The sequence below is a fragment of the Tupaia chinensis genome, unplaced genomic scaffold (assembly GCF_000334495.1).
Source record: "Tupaia chinensis unplaced genomic scaffold, TupChi_1.0 Scaffold000001_1, whole genome shotgun sequence".
Lineage (NCBI taxonomy): Eukaryota > Metazoa > Chordata > Mammalia > Scandentia > Tupaiidae > Tupaia > Tupaia belangeri.
In genome coordinates this window covers 3,029,678-3,057,126 of record NW_006159427.1, presented here as the reverse complement: position 1 = coordinate 3,057,126, position 27,449 = coordinate 3,029,678, and the positions used below count along the sequence as shown (strand labels likewise).

The window sequence follows — 27,449 nt, the reverse complement described above, 5'->3', positions numbered from 1 at the left end:
CGCTCCGACGCCAGCCGCCGACGCCAGCCGCGTCAGCGTGGTCTCAGCGCTCGCCCCGCCCCGCCGCCTGGGGCCTGCGCACTGGAGCTTCATTGTGTGACGCTTGCGCAGCTGCTGTCCTTCCCTCTCGTGGAATTCTACTTTATCAATTCCAGTACAGAGACGGAAAAGAGCCCCACTCGTTCAGGGGACAACATTCTTCACCCCGTTCCTCCCCAAATTGTGTATAAACTGTGGCTTTCCTACGAACTGCTCAGGCAGAAGGCGCTGCAGAAAGGGGAGAGAGCAAACCTGCTTCCCAATGCTACGTTCCACTTCCCCGTCGCCTAGTAACTGTTTCCACGGCAACCGCGCGGTCAACAACGCTAGTCAATCCCGAGAGGAATAGAGAGTATTTTCTTTTCTTCCCGAGAGAGGACTGCTGCAAGGGGTCAGAGGAGGATTATGTGAAAGAGAGGAACTTAAGTTCCTTGAGAAGGCAAAGAAGTAAGACAAGGGAAGCAGTAAAGAGAGAGAGGGATAGAGTGAAAGCTGAGGACAGTAGTTGGAAAGGACTCGTTCGCTGGCCATGGATTCAACGTGCTCTTCTGAGAGCATTTATAACCTCATTCCCAGTGCCTTGAAGGAGCCTCCCCAGCCTCCTAGGTATGTGGGTAACTATCACTTGGAACAAGAGAGGGGAATAATTAATGCCATTTCAGGGTTAAGTAAGCACACATATCCTAGAGCCTTTAAAATTTTTGTCTCAATGAACTCGCCTTGAACGACAACTTGGTGGAGAAGAGGTGGACACATCTAGACATTTGGCATCTTACAATTTATAGGCAAGACGGCCCAGTGCCATGCTACTTTTAGCCTCTTATTAATACAGTAGGTAATTATTTTGTAAGTTATCTAATTGCGTGTCCATGATGTGGAATACAACATAACGTGAAATTTCAGGTTATTAAATGAAACACCCCCCCACCCCCCTACCCCACCCTCATCCCCACTCCCCCACTCACCATCTTAGGATACTTGGTGTTTGGTTTCCAGAGTTCAATATTGTGTCTGTAACTGCACTACTGCTCTCTCTCTCTGAAAGGATGGTACTTATTTATTTTTCCCTCCAAGATTATTATCAAATATAAATTCCCACTTGTTTCTGAGCTTTAGTGTTTGATTGGTGAAACAAAATACATGAACTGGTTTTTAAAGTTGTTTTCAGAACTAATGTTTGAGTGAAAGAAACAATAAGATATTTAGGTAACCTAAATAAGTAATTCATTTAAAATTCTTATAGTAGTGGGGGCAGGTGACTGGTGGTTAAGGCACTGGACTCTCACCTGGCCAACTGCAGTTTGAGTCCCAAACCCAGTGGCTTGCTTTCTCTCACACTCTCACTCTCGCTCTGTCCCTCTCTGGTCAAATTAAAATAAATAAAGTTAAATAAAATAATTATTTTTAAAAATTTATTATAGTGGTGTAAAAATGATATTTGGGAGCCAGTCATGTCCCCTAAATCTCAAAAAGTAACCACAGAGTAAACACTCCAGTTACCGTCCTGTGTGAGGACATTGTGGAACTTTTTTAAGTCCATGGGGGTTAAAAAAGGAAGTAGTGGAGAAAATCTCGTTCCTCCTAAGACCTGAAATGTTTCCCATTTTTTTTTTTTCCAGTTTTTTGCCATAGGGTGAAAATACTCACTGGAGAGGAAAGAGACAGAGAGGGAAAGTGAAAGATCATCTCCTAGATGTGATGGCCATGCTGCAATCCCTTCTCCATTCTCCTCTCAGGATTTTGGGTGCACACCCAAGTGTCTGGCATGATTTTTTTTTTTGAGAGGTTTTTGCTATAGGGCATGTGCGCTCTCCAGAAAGACAGAGAGACAGAGAGACAGAAAGTGAGAAATCACCTCACAGGGGGTTGACCATGCTGCAATCCTTTCTCCTCCTCTCGGGATCTTGGGCACACATGCACAAGCACCCAGTATAAGTTTAAGTCACCAGGTCCAGGACTCGAACCACAGTTGACTACATGGGAGTCCAGCAATGTAGCCATTACACCAACTGCTGGTCTCACCTGGCATGATTTTCAAGGCACCAGATCCGGGACTCAAACTGCAGTCAGCTATGTGAGAATCCAGCCTCCCTTACCTCTGCATCACCTATTGGCTCCTATTTCTCATCTTTTACGTTTATCCTTTTTAGAACCACATTAAAAGAGCAGTGGGCTAACTAACTTGCTCTACAACTAATCATTTTGGGGGTCTTGAATAAAATTTTATTTGTTTACTGATCTGTAAAACAAATTAAATGGACTAGATAATCTCTAGTCCTTTCAGCTCTAATGGTCAGGTTTTTTTTAAAAAAAAGAATTATTTATTTAATTTTGTTTGTTGTTATTATTTTTAAATTTTGACCAGAGAGATGCAGAAAGTGAAAGAAAAAGGGAAAATGAGAAAGCAAGTCACTAGATCCAGGACTCAAACCTTAACTGACCTTGTGAGAGTCCAGTGCCTTAACCACCACACCACCTGCCAGCCTATGATCAGTTGTTTTTACTAGTAACTATTTGGGGTGCATAATAACAGTGGACCCCTATTTCCATTTTAACCGTGAGTACCTGGATTTAAACAGAGCAGTAGCTTCCACAAATCTAGTAGAGATTGAAAGAGAAATGCCAGTTGTGATACAGTTGCCAAATCCCTGCATACTATACAGATAACCCTCCTCCTCCCCGTGACACACTGGTAGATCGTATTTTCCATCAAATACTGAATTTGAATGTTAAGATATTGTATTAGGTAGATAGACTGTTCATTGGCAAATTAAAAACCTTAATTGCTTCTAGGCAATTTTTCTTTAAAATTTGTAGGAACACTCTATTTGGCAAGCTTTAACCAATCTTCTATTAATGATAGCGTCACCCTAGCATATTATCAGTTCTTGGGGATCTTAATCCTTGGTTTTACTATGAAGAAATAAGTATAAAAAAGGACTTAGAGTAGGAGGGAGTAGAAGACAACCAAATGCAATGGCAAGAAAACCTTTTCTATTAAGGTGAAGTCGGTTTACCCTATCAGCAATGATGGTCAAGAGGTCCTGGCTAGATGGCATGCAGGAAACCTCTAATAGATAGAAACGGCACAATAGCATGAACTTGTCCCAACTCAATCTTCTCACTATTGTGAGAATTGATCATAAGAAAGAAACAAAGTTACAAGTTCTGTTAACATTACCTGGTTATAAACCCAGCTCCAAGAAATTTCACTGCAGCTTCGCAGCACTGGCAAGATTCTGACAGCATTGCCACCTCCCTACCTCGGGTTTGTAGTCTTCCTGGGGAACTACAATACAAACATTAAAATGTTGATTGGCCACAAAATAATGTGTTATTGAAAACCGTCATGAGGTACGCAGATACCATTAGGTCTTTGGAAAAGTCATGATGCATTTTTTCATAGAAAAACATAGAAAAAATGTGTCGTGACTTTTCCGATACCTCCATCAATGAAAACTTAGAAGATGGAACTTAAATTATGAAAGTGATGGAGTCAGTGGGAAGGCGTTTTTAAATTTTTCTTTTTAAATTTTGGGTTACTTGCGGCCAGCAGATGGCATAGCAGTTATGTCTTTGGACTCTCATGTGGCCAGCCGCGGTGCAAGTCCTGGACCTCGTGGCTCGAAACTCATTCTGGACGCATGTGTTCATGCCCAAGATCTGGGGAAGGGAAAGGAGAAAAAAGGACTGGGGCGTGGCCATCCCTCCCCGGGGGGCAAGGGGGTTATTTCTCACTTTCCCTCCCACTGCCTCTGCTCTCTCTGTCTCTCCAGTGAGCACACACTTGCTAAGGCAAAAAACTTCTTAAAAAATGAAAATCGGGGTTACTCATGCACGAAGTAGTTTCTGAGATCTACATCAAATCTCTATCACCCTTATATTGATGGCTGTGATTATTATCTTCAGTTATTCCCTCTTTCCTTTCTGTTTAAGGCAATATTCCAGATATGGTCCAAATGGTCCATGAAATTATCTCCTTCCTTACTACTAGGCACAGTACTTTTAATCCATACCATCCAAATTTCCTTGAGCATTTTGACAGTCACATCCTACTGTTAGCTCACATTAAAATTCCTACATTGATTATAACTAAGGTCGATCTCTCCATTAATTGGTCTCTAGTTATGTAACTGGTTCTCTTAAATCTCAATTCATCATTAATCTATATAGTTTTGAATTACTAGTCTTTCAAACACCCTGTTAGCCACTCTTCCCAGCTTTGTTATTTGCAAATCTAGGAAGTATGTCTTTCGTATCTCCACCTCCCACTGAACAGGGCAAGTACTTGGAACTGTAGTAGTCTACTAGGCTCCCTTCCACCAGGCAGACTTTTATCAAGTGTTCAATCACCCAGGTGGACCCAGTGAGCATTTCTCTACCTGATCAGCCAGGATTTACTGAAAGGCATTGCTGACCTCAAGCTGCAAATGATGATGTCTAAAATAGTTCCCTGACCTATGAATAACCTTACTTTAAAAAAAAAAAAAAAAGGTTTGTGATGACTCGAAACTCCAAATGAACTCATGCAGTCGTTGCTTCTGTGTATTGCTTCTCTACAAATGTACTAAATTCTGTTTTTCTCATTTTGATTACCTGAAACATGTCATCAGAATGTCTATTTTGGACCTTCCTATTCTTGGACCAATTTTCATTTTATTCTGTCTCTACTGTTATACCTATGTATTCTGAAGTCTTTAGAATATCTCTTTGTTTAAAGTCTCATTATGTATCTGTCTTTGCCAAGAAATATTTTTTGACTGTTCGAAACTGTTAGATAATGGTCATTCTTCTCCTGAGGTTCTTGTCTTACCTACTTTGCTGGCTAATTACAGTCAAGAATTCAATTGAGGAAAGCTGTAACCCTATTTCTTGTTCAAAGTAACTCAAAAATATTTCAGAGTTCTTGTGTTTTGGCATCATGACATTTTATGCTAAAATTCGTATTGCTTCAATACATAATCTCAGACAGTTTTGTGATTAGTATTAGAAGCTATTACTCATATTTTTCATCTGGCTACGTTGTGTGTGTGTGTGTGTGTGTGTGTGTGTGTGTGTGTGTGTTTTAAGAGAGAGTTTTGCTATAGAGTGCATGTGCTTGCCAGAGAGACAGAGACAGAAAGCAAGAAATTGCCCCCCAGGGGGTACACAGCAGTCCCTTTCCTCCATTCTGCTCTTGGGATCTTGTGCACACAGATATACATGTCTGGCGTGAGCTTTAAGTCACCAGGTCTGGGGATCGAACTACAGTTGACTACGTTAACCATTATGTCTTCTTCTGGTTCCCTGGTTAGGGATTCTTTACAGACTTCCACAATAACACTTTGTCTCTTGTATTACTGTTATCCAACTGTTCTTCTAATGCTTATATATTTTATATACAAATGCATATGTATGTGTGTCTCTGTTTGTGTGGACATACACATATAGACCCACATACATATGTATTTGTATATAAATATGTATATACATACTTTGGTTTTGCATCTGATATGTATATACCAGAGATTAACTGTGATTAATAGGATTACCTGAAGAATGCATGGGAAACTGCATAGTGGGAGGGATCAGTTCGTAAATGCACTTCTCCCCTTCAGACGTATGGATGAGGAGAAGGACATCCACAAACAGGACTTTCGTCAGCCAGGAAAATTGCAGCTTCCATATGCATTTACTGGCTAATGTTCATTTTGAGTTACTCCCTCTAATTTAGATTTCTGTAGATAATATTTTTTGAGAGAAGGAAATATGTCAACAATATTCCTTAAAACTAATTGCTAGGGAGATTTGTGCATAAGCATGCTTTGATGAATGTTACACTCCTGTTTTAGACAGTTATATGATTATGGAACAAAGTTTAGTATCTTAAGCATTATCATACAATGTATCATAGTATGAGCATTTGTTTTTACAGGTCAGGAAAGTATGTCTCTGCCTGTCTGTTAATACTTAGATTTCAGCATGTGGCACTAACCACATTTCAGGTGTTCAGTGCCCCCATGTGACTGTGTTTGTATGCATGGATCTAGATAAGTATGCTAATTATACATTCTTTTGATATTCTTTCACATTCTTGCTCTCAACAGCTTGTAATAGGTATAGAACAGCACTAAGATTGTGATTATACTTAATGATGTACATCTGTGTTGTCAATTTAGTACAGCATGTTGCTTTGATAACCAACCAGGCTGGGGGCAGAATTGGAATTAATTTAAAAAAACTCTCACTTCAATGTCTGTAGGTGGGCATAATATGTAATGATGTACGTGTAAAATAATTTATAGAGGTTTCTACCATACTCAAAGCTCCAGAGTTGAGGGTTCCACACAATAATGTAATACTGAAATATTATTAGCCTAAAATTAAAAGCAAAAAACAGTTTTGTTGCTCAGGTGCCCATCTCACCCAGTAAGGAAAAAAGAAAATGAAGAATTCTCAATCTGTCTCAATTTTTTTTTTTTTTGAGAGATTTTCACTATAGGGCACGTGCGCTCGCCAGACAGACAGAGAGAGACATAGAGACAGAAAGCGAGGAATCATCCCCCAGGGGCGATGGTCACGCCGCAATCCCTTCTCCTCCATTCTCCTCTCAGGATCTTGGGCACGCACACACACGCACCCAGCGTGAGTTTTAAGCCACCGGTTCCAGGACGCGAACCGCGGTCGACTACATGGGAGTCCAGCGACATAGCGATTATGCTAACTGCAGGTTCCCAATCTGTGTCAATTTTGAGGTGATATTTTTTGGTATGTCTTTTAAAATAAACTGTTTTAAAAATATATATCTAGGGGCCAGCAGGTGGCATGGTGGTTGAGGCACTGGACTCCCACATGGCCAATCATGGTTCAAATCTTGGACCTGGCAACTTGTTCTCTCTCTCTCTCCCCTCCCCTTCCCTCTCTGGTCAAATTAAAATAAACAAATTAATAAATGTTTAAAAAATAAAATAATTCTTTTAAAAACATGTGTATCTAGGGGCCAGCAGATGGTACGATGGTTATGTTGCTGGATTCCCACATGCCTGACAGAGGTTTGAGTCCCAGACTTGGTGGCTTGAAACTCAAGCCAGGCACATGTGCATGCCTGCCCAAAATCCTGAGAGGAGAGTGGAGGAGAAGGGACTGTGGTGTAACCATCTGCCCTGGGTCGGGGGTGGGGATTTCTTACTTTTCATCTTAATGTCTTGATCTCTCTCCTCTCTCTCCTCCACCACTTCCTCCTCTCTCCAGCAAGCACACATGCCCTAAGGCAAAACCCTCCAATATATAAATGTTTTTTAGGGACTAGCAGATGGCATAATTGTTATGTTGCTGGACTCCCATGTAGTCGACTGTGGTTTGAGTCCTGAATACGGCGGGTTTGAAACCATGCCAGGCATGTGTGCGTGCATACCCACAATCCTGGCCAGGCATGTGTGCGTGCATACCCACAATCCTGAGAGGAGACTGGAGTAGAAGGGATTGCAGCATAGTCATCCCTCTGGGAAATGATTTCTTGCTTTCTGTCTCTCTGTCTCTCCACGTGCCCTATAGCAAACCCCCAACCCCCAAAAAATGTTTTTAAAAAAAGGTAAAAATTGACACAACCCATTTTACCCTAAAGGAGTATTTCTATTTCTGCTAAGACTATTTCTGCCAACTCTAATTTCATGGGAATTTTAAAGTACAGTGTTGGCTTGAGCATTATTTCCAGAAGATATTTAATGAGCTAATTTAGTTTGGACCATAATTGATTCCCAGCCATTGAGTTCAAGATTATGAAAAGGTCCTCACAAACAAAAACAATATAATGTTTTTCCAAGTATATTTATCCTCATGCAAGAGAATACAAGTTATAAAAAAGTAGCATAGCTCAATTTTTGCTTCCAACCATAGATGGTGTTTACCATCTCACCTTAAGTAACTAGAACACCAAGCAAAAAATATATCTACATATGAAACAATGGCTTCCAGACATTGGACAATAGCATAGAACAGTCATTCCTAAGAGAAGGAAAACAAAGGAAGCAAGCCCTACACTTAACCCAGGACAAACTTCAGGCCAATGTCCAGGAGGGAGGAGCCTAAACAATGGCTAGGAGTCTTTCTGAGTTAAGGAGGCAGAGTTCAGAGTTGGAGAAGGCCAGAACAGATAAAACTCACAGCATAATACACCAGAGAGGAGAGAACTGTGTAAAGAAAGAACTGTGGACATCTACAGGAGGAGTTTCCTCAAATTTTGGGTTGAATGTGAATGTAATGGGGGCCAGCAGTTAGCATAATAGTTACATCACTGGACTCCCACATAGTTGACCGTGGTTCGTGTACTAGACCTGGCAGCTTAAAACCCGTGCCAGGCATGTCATGTGTGCCCAAGATCCCAAGAGGAGAATAGAGAAGGGATTGTGGCATGGTCATCCCCCCTGGGGGTGATTTCTCATTCTCTGTCTTTGTCTTTCCAGTGAGCACATGCACCCTATAGCAAAAAAAAAAAAAAAACAAGAAAAAAAAAAAAAAAAAAAAAAAAAAAAAAAAAAAAAAAAAAAAAAAAACTTTCTAAAAAAGAAAGTGACTATAATGAAATTAGCAAACCAGGAAAATAACCAACAGAAAGCAGTAATGCTAGGTAAAGTTTATGTTCCCACCAGCCAGATCGGAGACACCTCCCAGTATACTGGGCATTAAGTAGTACATGCAGAAGTGCATTGCCTTAGTGGTGGGACTAAAGTAGAACTAAACTAAAGACTCTTTCGGACATACCCTAAACCTTAAAAGTAATCCTTAAAATGATCACACTGTTTCCAACCCTCAGAGTTATCCCAGAATAAAGCTAAAGGAAAACTTTAAAGAGTACTTCCCTCGCCCCCCCCCCAAAAAAAAATAGCAGTTAGCAATGTAAAATTCACAATGTCTGTCATCCAATCAAAAATTACCCGTCATGCAAAGAAGCAGGAAAATACAATGCACAATCAAAAGAAAAATAAGAGGCCAGCAGGTGGCGTGGTGGTTAAGGTGCTGGACTCCCACATGGTCTACCATGGTTTGAGTCATGGACCTGGCAACTTGAAATTCACACTAGTGCATGTGAACAAAGTCCCAGGAGGGGAATGGAGAAAGGTTTATAGCATAAGTCACCCCCCCAGGGGTGATTTCTCACTTTCTCTCTTATTGTCTCTCTGGCAAGCACATGTGTCATATGGCAAAAACCTTAAGAGAAAAAGAGTCAAAATCAGTCAGACATAGAAATCACATAGATGAGAGAATTAGTAGAAAAGGACATTGAAATAGCTATTTTAAATATCCACCGTGTGTTCAAAAGGTAGAGGAAAGTACGATTAAGATGGAAAAAAAATAGAGGTGAGAAGAGATCTAAATCTGACTTCTCCCATATCAGTACTAACTACGCCCATCCTAGCTCCACAGATCAGACCAGATCAGACCAATTCAACTGTGTTCCCAAATCAAACTTCTAAACATAAAGAATACCATGCCCCAAATGAAAATAGTATATTAGTTGGGGTTCACAACAGCTAAGACACTGAAGAAAAATGTGTAGGTGAATTTGTAAGACACAGTAATAGAATACAAAATAAAACACGGGAAAGACTCAGAAGGAAAACAGAATTAGTGAGCAGTGGACAGCCTCAAGCAGCATGATGCACATGTAACTAGAAGCCAGAAGAGAAAAGAGATGGGGAAACAGAAGAAATACTTGAATAAAAATAAAAAATTTGTCAGGTTTGATGAAATTCCCTAATTTAAAATCCAGGAACACAATGAATCCCCAAGCAGAAAAGAAAGAAAATAATTGAACAGGTCCACACTAAGGATAATAGGTTGCTGGGAAAGCCATAACGCATTCTCTGCATAGAAAAAAGTAGAAGAATACATCATGACTTTCCCAACAACCTGATAAAATTTATTGTAACTCTTAATAAAAAAGATTTGAAAAATCATAAGGAACAGCCAGAGGAAAACAGAAACATTACTTACAGAGGAAGAAAGAGGGACAGTAATTTTTTCAGTGGAAGCAGTGGAAGCCAAAGCTTCAAGAAGCTCTTTACAGAAGAAATGGTACCAGCTGGAAATTCAAATTTGCACAGCAGAATGACAAACACAGGAAATGGTAAATATGTGGGTAAATAATAAAGCTTTTTAAAAATCTCTTTAGAATTGACTATATAAATGGAAAACAGTCATAATGAATTATGGATTTTATAACACAGTAAAGTAAAATATGTTATAACATTTGAACAAAGGTGGGGAGGAATGAAATACTTCTATAAGGTTCTTATACCATAAAAGAAATGTTATAAAATTACTTGAAAGTAGACTGATAAGCTATGCATGTGTACTGTAAAGCTAGGGTTTCCACAAATTAAAAAACAAGGCAGGATAAAAGGACGAATGAGCAGTGGGATATGTAGAAAACAGCAAGATGGGAAGTTTGAGCACACACGTAATAAGCATACCAAGTAAAAAATAATCAATTGAATAATTTTTTATACTGTATATAAGAAAATTGCTTTAAAAATTAAGACAGACTAGTCTGAAGTCTAAGAATGGAAAAATACATACTATCATAAATAGGAGGGTTGCTAGAGCTGCTATAATGATATAAGACAGTAGATTTTCGAGTACAGAAGTGAAAATTGTGTGTGTGTGTGTGTGTGTGTGTGTGTGTGTGTAGTACATGTTAGTTTGGGACTTTTTGATTGTTCTTTATAGACTCTGTCTTGCTATGTCATGGTCCTCCTGCCTTCAGCCTCTGGGGTAGCTGGAACTACAGGGATGTGTCAGCACACCCAACTTTACAGGATGGCCAGAAAGCAAACCTGAGCCCCCCACATGGCTTCTGCTTGCTCAGCCACAGTGACCAGTGCATGCTATTGTGACTGGATCTAGAGTACTGAGAACAGAATTTTAAAGAGATACAGTGTTATTTTATAATGATGAAGTGATCACATTTTCAAGATGTTAACAGTCCTAAATGTTATGCAGCTATCACAGAACTTCAAAGTATTTAGCAAAAGCTGTTTGAATTAAAAGAAGAAATAACCAAATCTGTAATTATAGAGATTTCAACATATCTTTCAATAAGTAATAGACCTATAGAGACAGCGCCGGGGCAAGAGCCGGATGGGCACTGGGCAACTCTCTGCCTCGTGGAGGAAAGATAACTAAACATGGGCAAAGGAGATCCTAAGAAGCTGAGAGGCAAAATGTCGTCATATGCATTCTTTGTGCAAACTTGCTGGGAGGAGCCCAAGAAGAAGCACGCAGATGCTTCAGTCAACTTCTCAGAGTTTTCTAAGAAGTGCTCAGAGAGGTGGAAGACCATGTCTGCTAAAGAGAAAGGAAAGTTTGAAGATATGGCAAAGGCGGACAAGGCCCGTTATGAAAGAGAAATGAAAACCTATATCCCTCCTAAAGGGGAAACAAAAAAGAAGTCCAAGGATCCCAATGCACCCAAGAGGCCTCCTTCGGCCTTTTTCTTGTTCTGTTCTGAATATCGCCCAAAAATCAAAGGAGAACATCCTGGCCTATCCATTGGTGATGCTGCAAAGAAATTGGGAGAGATGTGGAACAACACTGCTGCAGATGAGAAACAGCCTTATGAAAAGAAGGCTGCTAAGCTGAAGGAAAAATACGAAAAGGATATTGCTGCATACGGAGCTAAAGGAAAGCCTGATGCAGCAAAAAAGGGAGTTGTCAAGGCTGAAAAGAGCAAGAAAAAGGAGGAGGAGGAGGAAGATGAAGAAGATGAGGAAGAAGAGGAAGATGAAGAAGATGATGATGATGAATAAGTTGGTTCTAGCGCAGTTTTTTTTTCCTTGTCTATAAAGCATTTAACCCCCCTGTACACAACTCACTCCTTTTAAAGAAAAAAATTGAAATGTAAGACTGTGTAAGATTTGTTTTTAAACTGTACAGTGTCTTTTTTTGTATAGTTAACACACTACCAAATTTGTCTTTAGATAGCCCTATCCTGGTGGTATTTTCAAAAGCCACTAACCTTGCCTTGTACAGTATGGGGGTTGTAAATTGGCGTGGAAATTTAAAGCAGGTTCTTGTTGGTGCACAGCACAAATTAGTTATATATGGGGATGGTAATTTTTTCATCTTCAGTTGTCTCTGATGCAGCTTATACGAAATAATTGTTGTCCTGTTAACTGAATACCACTCTGTAATTGAAAAAAAAAAAAAAAAGAATGTTGCAGCTGTTTTGTTGACGTTCTGAATGCTTCTAAGTAAATACAATTTTTTGTTAGTAAAATAATAATAATAATTAATAGACCTAGTCAACCAAAATCAATAGAAATATAGAACACTTGAAAACACTTTCAGCCAATTTGACCTAATTGTTCTATGTAGAACACTACAGCCAACAGCAGGATACACTTTATTTTCAAATGTGTGTAAAACATTTATGAACACAGACCATACTTTGTATTATACAATGAGTATCAGAAATTTTAGAAGAATTGAAATACAAACTATGTTCTCAAACTATTATACAATGGAAATCAATTTAGAACTATGTCTGAAAAATCTCAAATGTGTGAGACCTAAACAGACATTTCTAAACAAACTTCTAAATTAAAGAAGATATCAAGACATCATTTAAAATGTATTTGGGCCTGAATGAAAGCAAAACATGGCATGTCAAAATTTACAGACTGCAGCTAAAGTGACAGAGGAAACTTCATAGTTTTAAACATTTAAAAAGTATGAAGGTTTCAGATCAGATATCTAGATTTGCACCTTAAGAAACCAAAAAAAGAAAAGCAGTTAGGCCCAAAGTAAGGAGAAAAAGTAAGAATTGGTGCAGAGAGAACTGAAATAGAAAACATGAACATTAGAGAAAAATAAGTGACATTTGGTTTTTTGAGAAGATCAATAAAATTAATAAACTCCTAGCCAGCCCTATATTTAGAGAGAGAGAAGAGACAATTACTAATATCAGAAATCAGAGAGTTGACATCACTACCAATACTACAGATGTTCAAAGAATAGTAAGGCGTAACTATTGACACCCTTACGCTACACCTCTTAGGGCAGAGCTTCCAGCTAGCGTGACTAAACATGATGAATGGGGCACAGATAACTTTATTTTATGGCTGTTCTTCTCCATGTGAATATAGACCTTCATAAGTTGGAAATACATGCTTTAAACAATTTTAATGTAAATATAAGTGCTACAACTTTTAAAATTTAATTTTAGGTATACATCAGTTTTTAAGGCAGCTGTAAAAGATGACATGAAAAAATTTAAAACTGCAATGAAAACTATGGGGCCAGCAAAAGTCGAAGTACCTTCTCCAAAGGATTTTCTCAAGAAACATTCAAAGGAAAAAGCTCTACCACCCAGTAGGTTTTATCACCCTTTCTTTTTAATATTAAAAGTGTTAGCAGGGAATTTAACAAAAATTGTCTCATTGTGAATGAATATGAACTATGCACAGGTAAGAGCAACTTTACCTCATATTAAACAGGATTTGGGTGACTAAGAGAAAGTTAAAGTAGAGAAGGTAGTAGACAAAAAGAGAATAGTGATAAATTGCCTCCCAAACAGACTTTTGATGGCACCAGGGTCTGGAATTACATCTTAGACTATAGAGTGACACCCCCCCCCTCCAGTTCCACATGCCTCACCTCTGTAGTCCCTAGCCATACAACTTAAATTATAAATAACAATTATGAGAAAAATTCTAAATACCACCATCAGTGTCTGATTAATGGGCAAGATCAGCTGATACCTAAACCTATCTGGCCCATTACTCAAGAAATAAAAATTAAGGAGCCAAGAGATGGTGTAGTGGTATGTCACTGAACTCCCACATGGCCAACTACAGTTTGAGTCCTAGACCTGGTGGCTTGAAACTCAAACCAGGCACATACGCGTGCATGCCTAAGATCCCGGAAAGAGAATGGAGGAGAAGGGATTGCAGTGTGGCCATCCCCTCTAGGGGTGATTGCTCACTTTTCCTCTCACTGTCTCTGTCCCTCTCTCTCCAGTAAACATACATGTGCTAAGGCAAAAATCTCTTAAAAAAAGAAAGAAAACAATGAAAATTAAAACCATTACTGCAAGTGGTTAAAACAACAATCAGGCTCATATTTTTGAGTATAGGCATTTGTTTTCGAATCTTTAAAACCGTAGAACTATAAATTAATTAGATGTAATGGAGGGGGCTTCAGGAATGGGTGGTAGACAAAGCCAGGTGCATGAGTGCGCTATCTGTGTAGTTGCACAGGACCTCGCACTTGGAAGGACCTTCTGCTCTTGCCACCCTGAATTCCTTAATTTTTTATTATTTTAACCAAGGATCCCTGTTTTTTCATTGTACACTGAGCCTCAAAAATTACGTAGTTGATCCTGGCCATATTGACTCTATTGATATCCTAGTATATTGATATCAGGAAAGATGATAGCAACCTCTTCCCATTGTATGCATGTCTTCCCTGATGTCTTAGCACAATAAAGGAAAGAGATAAATGAGTCTCTTTCTTTCTTTTTTTTTTTTTCCCCAGAGAGAGATTTTTGCTATAGGGCATGTGTGCTTACTTGAGAGAAGTCAGAGCTCCCAGGGGAGATGGCCATGCCACAATCCCTTCTCCTCCATTTTCCTCTCAGGATCTTGGGCTAACGTGTGCGTGCCCAGCATGAGTTTAAGCCGCCTAGTCCAGGGCTAGAACCCTGGTCCGCCATGTGGGAGTCCAGCAACGTAACTATTACACATCTGTTGGTCCCTAGCTGTCTCTTTCAAAGATTGGTCTCTTTATGTCTGCTGGAGTCAAGAAAATAATGCAAGACCAGCAAATGGCATATAGATACAATGTTGGACTCCCACTTCGACTATGGTTCGAGTTCCAGACCCAGCGGCTTAAAACTCATGCTGGGCACATGTACTTGCATGCCCAAGATCCTGAGAGGAGAATGGAGGAGGAAGGGATTGTGGCGTGGCCATCTCCCCTGGTGGGTGATTTATTGTTTTCTGTCTGTTTCTCCAGTATAATATATATTTTATATCTATATATTCACATATAATGCAGTTTGTCAAGTCCAGCTAGGGGTATGTTTTGATAAAAGTGAAACTACTCCTCCCTATTTATTTCCTTCAATATATGGATTTCCAGAGACAATTCAACCCCTAACAAAAGGTGAATCTAGTCCATAGACTTTTTTTTTTCCGGAGAGATTTTCACTATAGGGCGCGTGCGCTCGCCAGACAGACAGACATAGAGACAGAAAGCGAGAAAGCATCCCCCAGGGGGGATGGTCACGCCGCAATCCCTTCTCCTCCATTCTCCTCTCGGGATCTTGGGCATGCATGCACACGCGCCTGGCGTGAGTTTTAAGCCACCGGGTCCGGGACGCGAACCACAGTCGACTACGTGGGAGTCTAGCGACATATACATTATACTAACTGCTGGTTCCCTAGACTTTTAACAATACATGCTGTTTTTTTCTCATAATGAATATTATATAAACTTGTAAAAAAGACAATGCAGAAATGAATAAAGTTAAAGTCTCTAGTAATTGCAATGAGCTTAAGAATGGAGTAAGGCCTCCTTAAGAGAGTTGCTGCCTTCAGTTCTTGGGAAAAATAATAATTTATATTTTTAGCATTTTTTGAATGGCTGAGGGTGCATGCATGCATGAGGGCAGCAGAGAGAGCAAGAGAGCAAGAAAGTACCTGCAGCAGAGCCTAGTCACATCACACCCCCTTTTCTCCAGTTCTCCATCCTGTCGGGATCCTGGCTGAGTCTGTGCACCTGGCATATTTTTCAAGCCATGGGGACCAAGACTTAAACCCCAGTGAGCCATCTGGGATCTGGATTCCTCTGTGTAGAGCTTAATTGCTTTACTACAGGGCCCATCCAATTACATAGTAATAATAATTTTATTTTAAAAATTCCATAGATTCTTGGACTTTCAATACTTCAATGTGTGATTTATTTAGATGGTGATTTTATAGTAGTTTTTCTCTAAAGGAACAATTATTAGAAATATAGAGAGTACTCAGAAAAGAATTTTAATGTTTCTCATTTAAACTTATTTTTTAAAGAATTATTTTATTTAACTTTATTCATTATTATTATTACTGAATTTAACCAAAGAAAGACGTGTGTGTGGGGGCGGGGGGAGAGAGCAAGCCTCCAGGTCTGGGACTCAAGTCACAGTCAGCCATGTGGGAGTCCAGCAACTTTAACCACCATGCCACCTGCTGGCCCTTAAACTTATTTTAAATGGGGAAGCTTAAGATTTATCATTGAAATCCTTATTGTAAAATGTTTTCACTATTTGCTGGTAAAAATGTATTGAATCCCTAGCATATAATTTAGGGTGCTTGTCCTTCTCCCTTAGATTTTCATACTGCTCTTCATATTTATTGATTATGTTGTACTTCAGTTCTTTACATTTTGATTACTTTTTCTAAGTCACTTTATTGAGATATGATTGACATGTAAAAAGCTGTACATACTTAGTGGTACTTAGTGTATATAACTTAAGTGTGGGGACAAGTTTATACTTTTTACCCTAAATATTTTAATATATTATTAATAAAATGTCAATATACACATATAATATCTGGATGTTATACATAGCAGTGAGTAGCAATGTTTATAGTTTACTATTAACAAGGAAATGTTATGTTACATAGAAAAAAAGTTTGACCGGAATGAACCCAAAAAGCCTGCCGTGCCGTTGAGGACTGATCATCCAGTCATGGGAATACAAAGTGGAAAAAATTTTATAAATACAAACGCCGCTGATGTCATCATGGGAGTGGCTAAAAAGCCCAAGCCAATTTATGTTGACAAAAGAACTGGAGACAAGCACGATCTTGAAACTTCAGGACTGGTTCCAAAATACATCAATAAAAAGGTAGCCTTGTGAGATATTAATGAGAGAACTGAGATTCAAATATTGATAACTTAAATGTGGTATTCAAAATGACAGTTACCATTAATTGTGTTCTCACTCTACAAATAATCTAGAGGGCCAGTTCTGGTTACTCTGCAGTCTGTGTGTAATCCAAATCTAATCAGATGAAATCACAGAGAACTTACAGTGAGCAATACCATATAGTTCAGTGACTAAAGTTATAATTGCTTTTCTTAATTTCAAATTTTTTAATTGCTAGAGAGCAAGTGTGCTTGACAGAGAGAGAGAGAAGGAGAAATCATCCCCCCCACACAAAGGGGAATGGTCATGCCTCAATCCTTTTTGCCCTGTCAGGATCTGGTGTATATAAATATACCCAGCATAGCTTTTAAGTCACTGGGGCCAGGCTTTGAACTATGGTGGGCCATATGGGAATCAGCTCCTTTAACCATTAGACTGTAAGGCTGGCACTAATTTCAATTATTAATATATCCACAATTATAATAACCATCCCTTCAAAGATATTAATTTCTGATGAGTGGAAATCTCACTAAAAGCACAATCACTACTGTAAATCTAGAAGGAATAATCTTCCAGAAGATGGTAAAATAATGATTAAATTGTTTTTACTTGGGCCCAGCAGATGGCATAGTGGTTAAGGCACTGAACTCCCACCCAGAATTGACTGCAGTTCAGGTTCTGGATCAAACAGCTAAAAAACTCAACACTGGGCACATGTGCATGCATGCCCCAAATCCCAGGAGATGAAGAAGGATTGTGGTGTGGCCATCCCTCCCAGGGGCGATTTTTTTTTTTTTTTTGTAGAGGTTTTCGCTATAGGGCATGTGTGCTCGCCAGAGAGAGAGAGAGACAGAGAGACAGAAAACGAGAAATCACCCCCCAGGGGGGATGGCCACACCGCAATCCCTTCTTCTCCATTCTCCTCTCAGGATCCTAGGCACGCACGCGCACATGCCCGGCGTGAGTTTTAAGCCACTGGGTCTGGGACGTGAACTGCAGTCGACCATGTGGGAATCCAGCGACATAGCCATTACCCTAACTGCTGGTCCCTCCAGGGGCAATTTCTCACATTCCCTCTCACTGTCTCTTTGTCTCTCTGGCAAGCCTTTATGGCAAAAATCTTTTTTAAAAAATTGCTTTAACTTGATAGCAAAATGAGAGAAATATATTATAGCTATCATTCCATCAGCATAGTAGAAGTCATTTGTACTACTATTTTAACATGAAAAATATTATATATTCTCATCCACTAATCTAGTCCTTTTTTGGTATTTAATTTCTATCTGAAAGGTGTTTTTCAGATAAGCATATGATCTCATTGGTGAACATTGTAGAAGCTTGGGTACAGTGGTTTAAATATAGAAAATCTTTTAAAAGTGTACAAAAAATTGTATACAAATCCTGGTTTGTTTGGGATTAATAAAGCTTTAAAGTGTTTGGAACACACATAGTAAAATCTGAGAGCAAAATTCTAAATAGTCATAAGTTGTGGCAAGAAAGGAAGAAAGACAGGAAGGAGGAAGAGAGGAGTGAAGGAAGAAAGAGAAGAGAGAAGGAAGGGACGAAAATACAAAAGCAATTGCAATAGCATAGGAGGGCCCTGCATTGAGGTAGCCCAATGATCTACCATGATATTATCCAGTGCCTGTTGGAAACCAAATAGGAACCTCAAGGCCTCACTAAAAGCACAATCACTGCTGCAAATCAAGAAGGCATCGTCTTTCATGGCAAGATGCTGATGAACCTCACGTCCCTGAGACGCTCTCCTCATCAGTGCACTAAGATCACATGGTCTCTGGAAGACTTTTGGGCGGGAATCTGGAAGTTGGCGGCTCATGCCAGTGGAGTACTTTAGGTGTACTTCTTAGGCTTCTGCCAGTAAAGTTACCTAGCCTACTTTATTCTTCTTCTGTGGTCCCTGAAAGCCACTCATAGTCCTGGTCCCTTTCAGTGGGAAAAAGTAAAAGTTTCCCCCTCCTGGCTCTTTAAAGCTACTTCTTGCCATTATTTCTTCACTATCAATGAAACACCCGGCTCCATTAATAGCCATACCACCAAGTGCCACACACTCTGCCGTTCCCTCTGGTGGCTCTCTGCCTAAACTGCCTACTTCAACATGCTTTCTTCCTTTGTTTTTTGTTTTGTTTTGTTTTTTTTTTTGAGAAGTTTTTGCTATAGGGCACGTGCGCTCTCCAGACACACAGAGACAGCCAGAGAGACAGAAAGCGAGAAATCACCCCTGCCAGGTGGAATGGCCACACCGCAATTCTCCCTTCGAGATCTTGGGCATGCACGCACACATGCCCAGTGTGAATTTTAAGCCACCGGGTCCGGGATGCGAACTGCAGTCGACTACAGTGACGACATAGCCATTATGCTAACTGCTGGTTCCCTCAACATGCTTTCTTCCTTGAACAGAAAATCAGGAGGTGATTTCTCACTTTCTGTCTCTCTGTCTCTCTCCGTCTTTCTGTCTAGTGCACACGCCCTATAGCAAAAAAAAGAAAAAAAAAAAAAAGAAATTGCCCCTCTTACCTATCTCTAATTTAGTTTCCATTAATCAACATTCCTCTATGCTCACCCCCACTCATCCCAACCTCTAGTAGTATTCTTCAGCTTTCAGTTGTTTTGTTTTTGTTTTTGTTTTTGTTTTGTAGTTTTTTGCTATAGGGCATGTGCGCTTGCCAGAAAGACCGAGAGAAAGTGAGAAATCATCCCCCAGGGGGGATGGCCACGCTGCAATCCCTTCTCCTCCATTCTCCTCTTTGGTATCTTGGGCACACACACACACTTGCGCCTGGCATGTGTTTAAGACACCGATTCCGGGACTAAAACCACGATCAACTACATGGGAGTCCAGCGACATAGCCATTACATCAACTGCTGGTCCCTCGGCTTTCGTTTTCTTTTTTTCTTTCCATTTCCACTGTAAGTGAGAACATGTGGCATTTCTCTCTCTGTGCCTGGTTTATTTCACTTAACATAATGTCCAGCAGGCTCATCCATTTTACCTCAAATGACAGGATTTCCTTTTTAATGGCTGAACATCCTGACCTCCTTATTTATCTAGAATAGCCCTTCTGAATCTCTTTGTCCTTACTATCCTTTATTTCAGAGCATTTGTATTTATTAGTTTATACTCTATTTTTGGTAACTCTTTTGTGCTATAGAATGCGAAGTCCCTGAAGACAGAAACTGCCTTTCTTACTTACTGTGATACCTAAGCACTAAGCATGTTCTTAGTGTTTTGAAGAATGAACAAAGGAGAGAGTCGTTCTGTTCTCTAGAGAGAGGCATCAACTCGTTCACTAATCTGAAAGAATCACAACTGATTGCTTCACTGGAAGTCCTCATGAGCAGCCCAGGAATCTAAAAATGTGTTTTCTGTTTCCAAAAAAACAATCTCAAGGGTTCCAAGTCAGTTTTCTCTTCAGGTTGATATTCTTGGTATCTTTTAAGGGTTTGCTTCTACAGTGCCTTAAAAGCATTTGTCTGTCTTTCTTTAAAAAGATGGTGAAAAAGAGACCTCGAGAGATCCAAGATATTTTACAGTAAAAGCTGAAGCACATGAAAGGCGGAGAGAAAAGAGAACTCTTAATGGTAAAGTGAGGCTCCTGAGCCGATAACCGGCACTGGGAACGTTCAGAAGAGGGAGAACAGGTCATCGCAGTAACAACCTGGTTTAAAAAGACTAGAGCCAGCTAGTTCTCAGTGAGGAAAGTGGTCGCTGAGTTTTGTCAGTTTGCAGTGTTTTGAGCAAAGGCTCTAAGATGGTAACATTTTTTCCCAGTCGTTGGTTGGTATGTACACTTACACAAGATCACATTCAGGATACTGATATTTTTTCCCCTGAAACATCCATACAGGATTATGGAGTCACACCTGAGTACATATGTAAGCGAAACGAGGAAGTAAAGAAAGCCCAAGAAGAATATGATAATTACATCCAGGAAAACCTTAAGAAAGCGGCTATGAAAAGACTGTCTGATGAGGAAAGAGAGGCGGTTCTGCAGGTGAGCGCTTGCAGTTTAGGTCTTTCAGGTTTCCTTCAACTGGATCATTAAAGCCAGCACTTTGGTTTTGAAATCTGAATAATTTTTTTCGGTTTTAGCGACAAACTACATGCAGCCAAGATGACTCTTTGGGGAGCTTTAAACTTAGGGATTTCTTGAATGATGCTTTGTTTCCAATTTGATGAACTTCTGTTTTCTTCCTGAAATATGTTGTAATCAAGCCCATCTTCTCCTACAACAAGCATGCATAAAGAAGTCAAAAAGCATTTTGCTTTCATTCTCATGTCACTGAACTTATAAAAAATAAGAGCCATAAATTAGATAATTTTCACTAGATGGAGCTCTAGAATAATTGAAACTGTCCCTAAACCAACTTTTTTTCCCTTTCCTATAGAGCCCAATATTCAAATTTTTAGATAAACCAGGGTTGGATTTTATATTTTCCTTACTTTTGAATAAAATATAGCTAAAGACATGTTTACATTGGAAGTTTATTCCTTGCTTTTATTTTATTTTTAAAAGGTTTTTGTCATAGGGTATGTGTGCTCACCAGAGAGAGAGACAGTGAGAGTAAAAGTGAGAAATCACCCCCCAGGGGGATGGCCTTGCTGCACTCTCTTCTCTACTCTCCTCCAGTGATTTTGTGCACACATGCACACGGATCCAGTGTGATTTTCAAACCACCAGGTCCTAGACTCGAGCTTCAGTTGGCCATGTGGGAGTCCTGCACCTTAACCATCACACTACCTGCTGACCCCTGTTTCTTTTTCGTGTGTGTGTTTTTGTATTTAATAATTTTCTATAGGGAACATGCACTCACCAGAGAGAGACAGAGAAAGAGAGAAGGAAAGAGAGAAAGCACCCCTCAGTAGGGATGACCACCCACCATCCTCTCTCCTCCATTCCCCTCTCAGGATCCTGAGCATGCATGCACAGGAGCCGGGCACTTTTCTCAAGCTGCCAGATCCAGGACTTGAACTATACAGTTGGCTATGCAAGATCCAGCTGCCCCAACCACCACACCACCCGGCTGGCCCACCCTGGACATTTTAATGCATAATTTTTTTGTGAAGAATTTACATCACTGGGGTGTGCACGGACTGCTCCTCCATTGTCATTTGGCGAAAGCGTTCACTAAGCACCTACCTTGTATTCTGATACAGACCTGCCACTCTTACAGAGGTCAAAATAGTACTTTATTCTTTGTTGTTTTGTTTTGTTTTTTATGTTGAGAACTTTCTACAAAGTCATTTTTAGAGTAGTTTTAAAACAAAACAAAACTCTTATTCATTTCTGTTGAAAAAATGGATTCATATGCTATTACAAATGTTCACCACCTCAACATCTTCATAATCTTCAACAAACATTTATTAGATGTCTCTTTTGCATCCAATATCATGCTCAGTCCTGAGCCTATTTAAAAAGGCATAGGTAGAATTTCTGGAGCTGGCCCTATAGCCTAGTAATTAAGGGAACCATATCTCACCCAGCTGACCACAGTTCGAATTCCAGCCCTGAGGACTTGAAAATCTCACTAGGCATGTGTGTGTGTCTGACCCAAACCCCGGCAGGATAGAGAAATGGAGAAGAAGGGATTGCAGCATGACCACGCCTCATTGAGGCATGCTTTCTCCCTCTCTGTCTTTCTTTCTCTTGATGTACTCTTTGGCAATTTTTTTAAAAAAAAAATTTTTGTAAAGAATTTTTGTTAAATAGACTGTTTCATGTAATTGATGAGAGGTAATATACATGTATGGACATGTGTAGAGACACGAATGTTTGTGTATGTGTGCACAGATCGTCAGTTTATAATCTGCCAAAGCACTAATCACCACTGAAAGAGGTATTAATAGATCTTTAGCTGGACCTGAAAGTGCAGAGTAAAAAGGCATCCCAGACAGCAGCACTGGCTAGAAGGGTAGGAACTGTGTTTCTTTAGGGTTTGAGGGGTTCTTTTATTCAAGAGAGAGTGCTTGTATGTAGGCATACACATGTGAGAAACAGACAGAGGGGTGCACCTTCCACAGGATCTGGTCACACCATATCCTCTTCCTCCAGGGACTGGATATGCCCATTGAATCTGGGCACTTGAGCATACCTGGCCATTTCAGGCAGACCCTGGCTAGGATTTGAACTGCAGTCAGCATGTGGGATCTGGCTTCTCCTGACCAGTGCATTACCACTGTGCCATGGAGCCAGCCCTCCCTTTGTTGATGACAGTACCCCAAGTGCCTAGCCCAGAGCCCAGTATACACAGACAGCTGTGCAGTAATGGCGTGCTAGGAAAGAAGAAGGAAGTCAGGCAGCAGGAGGCCAGCCCACAGGGACATGGCAACCTGCACATCACTTTCAGTGAGAGAGTTGTTCTTTGGCCCGTCGTCTCTTCAGGTGGGATTCTCCCATTCTCAGAAGGAACACAGTGGCTCGGTGGCCTAGCTGGGCCCACATGTTCTAGGGTCTCCTTGAACATGTTGGGGCTGTATTATGACATGGGAACCTTGTTGGGTACCTGTTACTCTCTAATGGAAGTAAGAGATGAATAAACTATAAATGTATAAAAAAATAATAATAATAAGGAAAAGAGGAAGAACTTCCTCAGAGGTTCTTTCCTCCTGTGCGTTTTAGGCTGTAATGGATACGCAGCCCTCAGCCTCCTATTATGGTCACCATAAAGTTGCTGTTTGATGTGACAAAGCAGATCCTCCACTGGATGTTTTACTAGTCAGGGAGCCAAGCTATCCTGGTAGCAAGCCACCAGCTAGCCCCCTGACAAGCCCTGAACCATGCTTCCTTCCCTGGCTAAGATTAATCACAAATATTAATAGTTCTATAATAGAGTCATATGTCCCCAAGTAAGCCACATTTTGCTCATTCTTCATAAATGATAGTCGCATTCTACCTGGAAGAGATCATCTAGTCTGATGATTTCCAACTTCTTATTTTACAGATGAGCATATAAATGCACATATATGGTTCATTCGTTCACTCACCCATTCATTCATTTACGAACCTTTTCTGTGTTCCAGGCACTGTACCCAGCTGGAGGGACACTGCCAGTGGATTCAGAGTTTGGTTCACATTTGCCTTTGATCTTGAAACCATTGAGTAGGTGAATAGGGACTAAAACTCCCACTTACACTCCCAGGCTGGCATTTCCCCACCACATTATATAGTACATACCTGCACAGGAGGCAACAGAGGGAAGCCAGGCCTGTCGGGCCTCCAACAGGAGCTCCAGGGCACGCTCAGCTGTGACTCTAAAGAGAATTTATAAAGGAACTATTTCCAGAAGTGAAGTAAGGTTAAGGGAGACAAAAGGGAACCTGAGGCACCCCAGTGGAAATTCACCTCCATGTAGACTTGAAGGGCAGAGGCAAGAAACAGTATTATCAGAACCTAGAGAGAACTGGGGTGTGGAAGAAAGGCCACCTGACAGGCGTGACAGTCATAGATAAATTAACGAGAACCAGTTGTCAGGCACCATCAAGACAAAGGGGGGAAGAAATGCTCCAGCCTCTCCTCCCTCAAATGCCCTCTTCAGCTGCACTTAGAGGCCAGAGGGCAAAGGACCAAGCAGGACAGCTCACAAGGATCAACTCCTACCACCACCCCTCATCACTCAGCAGGGCAAGAAGGTAGAGAATAGTTGAGGGGGGAATGGGTGCAAAAGGAGCATGAGGGACCGGTGTTGCAGCAGAAAAAGGGAAGCTCTGCAAGGTTGACTTTCACGGGAAGGTTCCGAGTTCAAGTCCAGAGACCTGCCTGACTATAGTAAGTATGCATGCGTCCATGATCTGGGCTGGCTAAAGCTAGGAGTGTGTCACAGCATCAAGACCCCATTGGGGATATTGTGTCTCTGACTCTATCTCTGTCTCACTCGCTCACAGAAAGAGAAAGAAAGGAAGAAAGAAACTTAAAGAAAAAAAAAAAAAGAAAGGGACTATGAAACCAAAAGTACTTCTCATTGTATGATCACTTCACCCTATTTGAATATTTTTTTCTGAAATTAACAATATTATTTCAGCATTAAAGTAGAAGGGAGAAAAATGAAGAAATAAAAATAAGAGAAAAGCGCTATTGCTGCAATGGATAAAAGACTTTTGAAAGATGAACTAACCAAAAAATGTTTAAAAACGGCAAGGAGGCTATTTTAATATAATATGAACTATTAGTTACATATAGTTTCCATCCCTAGCTGTTGACTTTGATCCAAACAGTACTGTACACTCTGGAAGATAAAAGGAAACTGTCCTTTAAAAGGAAATGCAGAGAATAATGTAGCTGCTGTGACTGCAAGTAATATGGAAATATCCCCCAACGAGCTGTGAAGAACGCTTGATATTTGAAAGTGTTTCCTCTCTGCGGTAGACACCCCCGCGGAGCACTGTGGGAACATATTTTCTATTTTATAATGAAAGGCGATGGAGAAATAGAATTCTTTTGAGGACTACTTTTTGGAATCCATCTCATATACTATTAAAAACTGTGTTAACCCCACCACCTCTTTTTAAAATTGAACCTGGAAATCTTTTTCTTCTCTCTCTTCCCTTTCCCAGCTCCCACATGTAAGAAATCTCACTCAACAAGGGGTCAAAATGAGTTGCTCTTGCCCTCAGCCAACCTCTTCGGCATGGTGCACCCTATCCTTTTCATCACTTTTACCTAAGCCTGGAAATAAATCATGAGAATTTTACTGTCTTCAGAAAGTATCTACAAGATGAAATTTGCCCTGCGAGGGTTTATGATGAAGGCTTTGTTATATAAGCCACTTCTAATTCTCTTTTAAACCTCAGTGGATGGCCGGGTTTTTAAGGACCACATTTTCAAGGCAATATTTTAAATTATGCCTATTGTTCTGTCTTTTGTTTGGGGTAAATAAAATGATCTGTGCAGCCATAATGAATAATAAAAAGTATTGGTTTACAAAACTTATTGGAACAAGTTCATTTGGTAGCTTTACACCATTTTGTCAGCGGAGCCCATGGTGCACAGTGCTGGGAAGTGGTGCCGAGGCAGCGATGGAAAGAACCTTGATTGCTCCGAAGAGAGGCTTCATATTGAATTTGTTGATTGCTGAGAATATAAAACATGAGCTGCATTATGGAGCCAGCACGTGTGCTACCTTTCATATTTCCGTCACTTCTAAAATACATTAATGGACACTATGTAGAAGATGATTTGTCTTCTCTAATATATTGGAAAAATACATAAAAGATCATCTTTTAGAAAACTCAACTTTTGCATTTTTACTATCTTGTTTTATTGAGTAAGAAGATATAGCCATGCAAGTCAGAATGAAGTTTTTAAATTTGATTTCTCTGTTGAAGAATAAGAATAAAAGAGAAAATTCTGAAGAGAAAAAACCAGAACTTTCATAAGAAAGAATTTCCTGGTCAAAAGTATGTTTTACTGGGAGATGTCAATTCTAAGTTGTTTTTTACCCAAAACATCTGATATGAGCTTAGTTTCATACTACTTAAAACTATGCATATGCATATTCAACGGTGAAAACAAGTACAGTAACATTGAAAACAGAGCAAATAAATACTCCCAGTGGGGACTGAGTGCACAATCAGGGACAGGATTTGGCCTCTGCACAGTATTTTATATTACTGTGGCCAAGTACTTGATAAATACATTTAAAAAGTTATTTTCACTGTTTTTTTTTTTAACCCACTTGTATTTTTCATTACCAGTACTTTTTCTTTGCCACTTCACATTTTTAAGCTTATTTATAAAAATGAGAGAGAGAGAAAGAAGAAAGAAGACAAGCATCCTCAACAGGGTCTTACACTATGATCCCCCCAGGCCTCACCCTCCCCAGCCCACCAGGATCGGGGATGCACACGCCCCACACATACAGGCCAACTGGGAACCCCACCCACAGTTTTCCATGCGGACCCAGCATCACTCGAGCTGCATGTTACCCCTGCACCACTGAGCTGGCCCCTATTTTCTGGGCTCATACAATTTACTTTACTCCTGCCATTTACTGTAGTGTTTATGGTGTCCTTTACCATTTGCAGGGGCTGAAAAAGAACTGGGAAGAGGTGCATAAGGAGTTCCAGTCCCTCTCCGTCTACATAGATTCCATACCAAAGAAGGTCCGCAAGCAGAGGCTGGAAGAAGAGATGAAGCAACTGGAACATGACATTAGTGTAATGGAAAAGCACAAGATTATTTATATTGCCAATAAGTCATAACAGATTTTTAAAACATAAAGATTTTTAATGTAAGGAAAAAATATAGAAAATACAAAAACAACATTACATTTTACAAAGAAGTGATAAGTAATGAGAGACTAAAAATAGTCAATCAAGATGCTCAGGCAATGTTTGAAGACTATGAAATTATTCACTTATACAAGAGGAAAACGTGTTTTCACTGGTGCTGTGTTTTCTATGTAGAACAGTGTGAGGTTATGTGTTCCAGTTTTGCAACGTAACTCATTATTATTGTGTACTTGTTTCACATAAATACTAACTTCAGGGCCCCAAAATAAT

The 27,449-nt window shown here is 40.0% G+C and overlaps 1 protein-coding gene across 1 annotated transcript; it reads left to right on the top strand.

Moving 5' to 3' along the window:
• The first annotated feature begins 33 nt into the window (after positions 1 to 33).
• On the top strand, positions 34 to 27,449 carry ENKUR (enkurin, TRPC channel interacting protein). Its single transcript, XM_006139725.3, has 5 exons — positions 34 to 645; positions 13,244 to 13,389; positions 16,689 to 16,912; positions 20,800 to 20,946; positions 26,973 to 27,449. Exons 1-5 carry the CDS (start codon positions 569 to 571, stop codon positions 27,147 to 27,149), a joined length of 771 nt encoding a protein of 256 aa, XP_006139787.1. The 5' UTR covers positions 34 to 568; the 3' UTR covers positions 27,150 to 27,449.

Bases quoted from the DNA above. Each gene is read 5' to 3' on its own strand.
- ENKUR (XM_006139725.3), top strand. From the start codon at position 569: ATGGATTCAACGTGCTCTTCTGAGAGCATTTATAACCTCATTCCCAGT. The intron at 16,913-20,799 runs GTAGCCTTGTGA...ACATCCATACAG, and splicing joins CAAAATACATCAATAAAAAG to GATTATGGAGTCACACCTGA. The intron at 20,947-26,972 runs GTGAGCGCTTGC...TACCATTTGCAG, and splicing joins AAAGAGAGGCGGTTCTGCAG to GGGCTGAAAAAGAACTGGGA.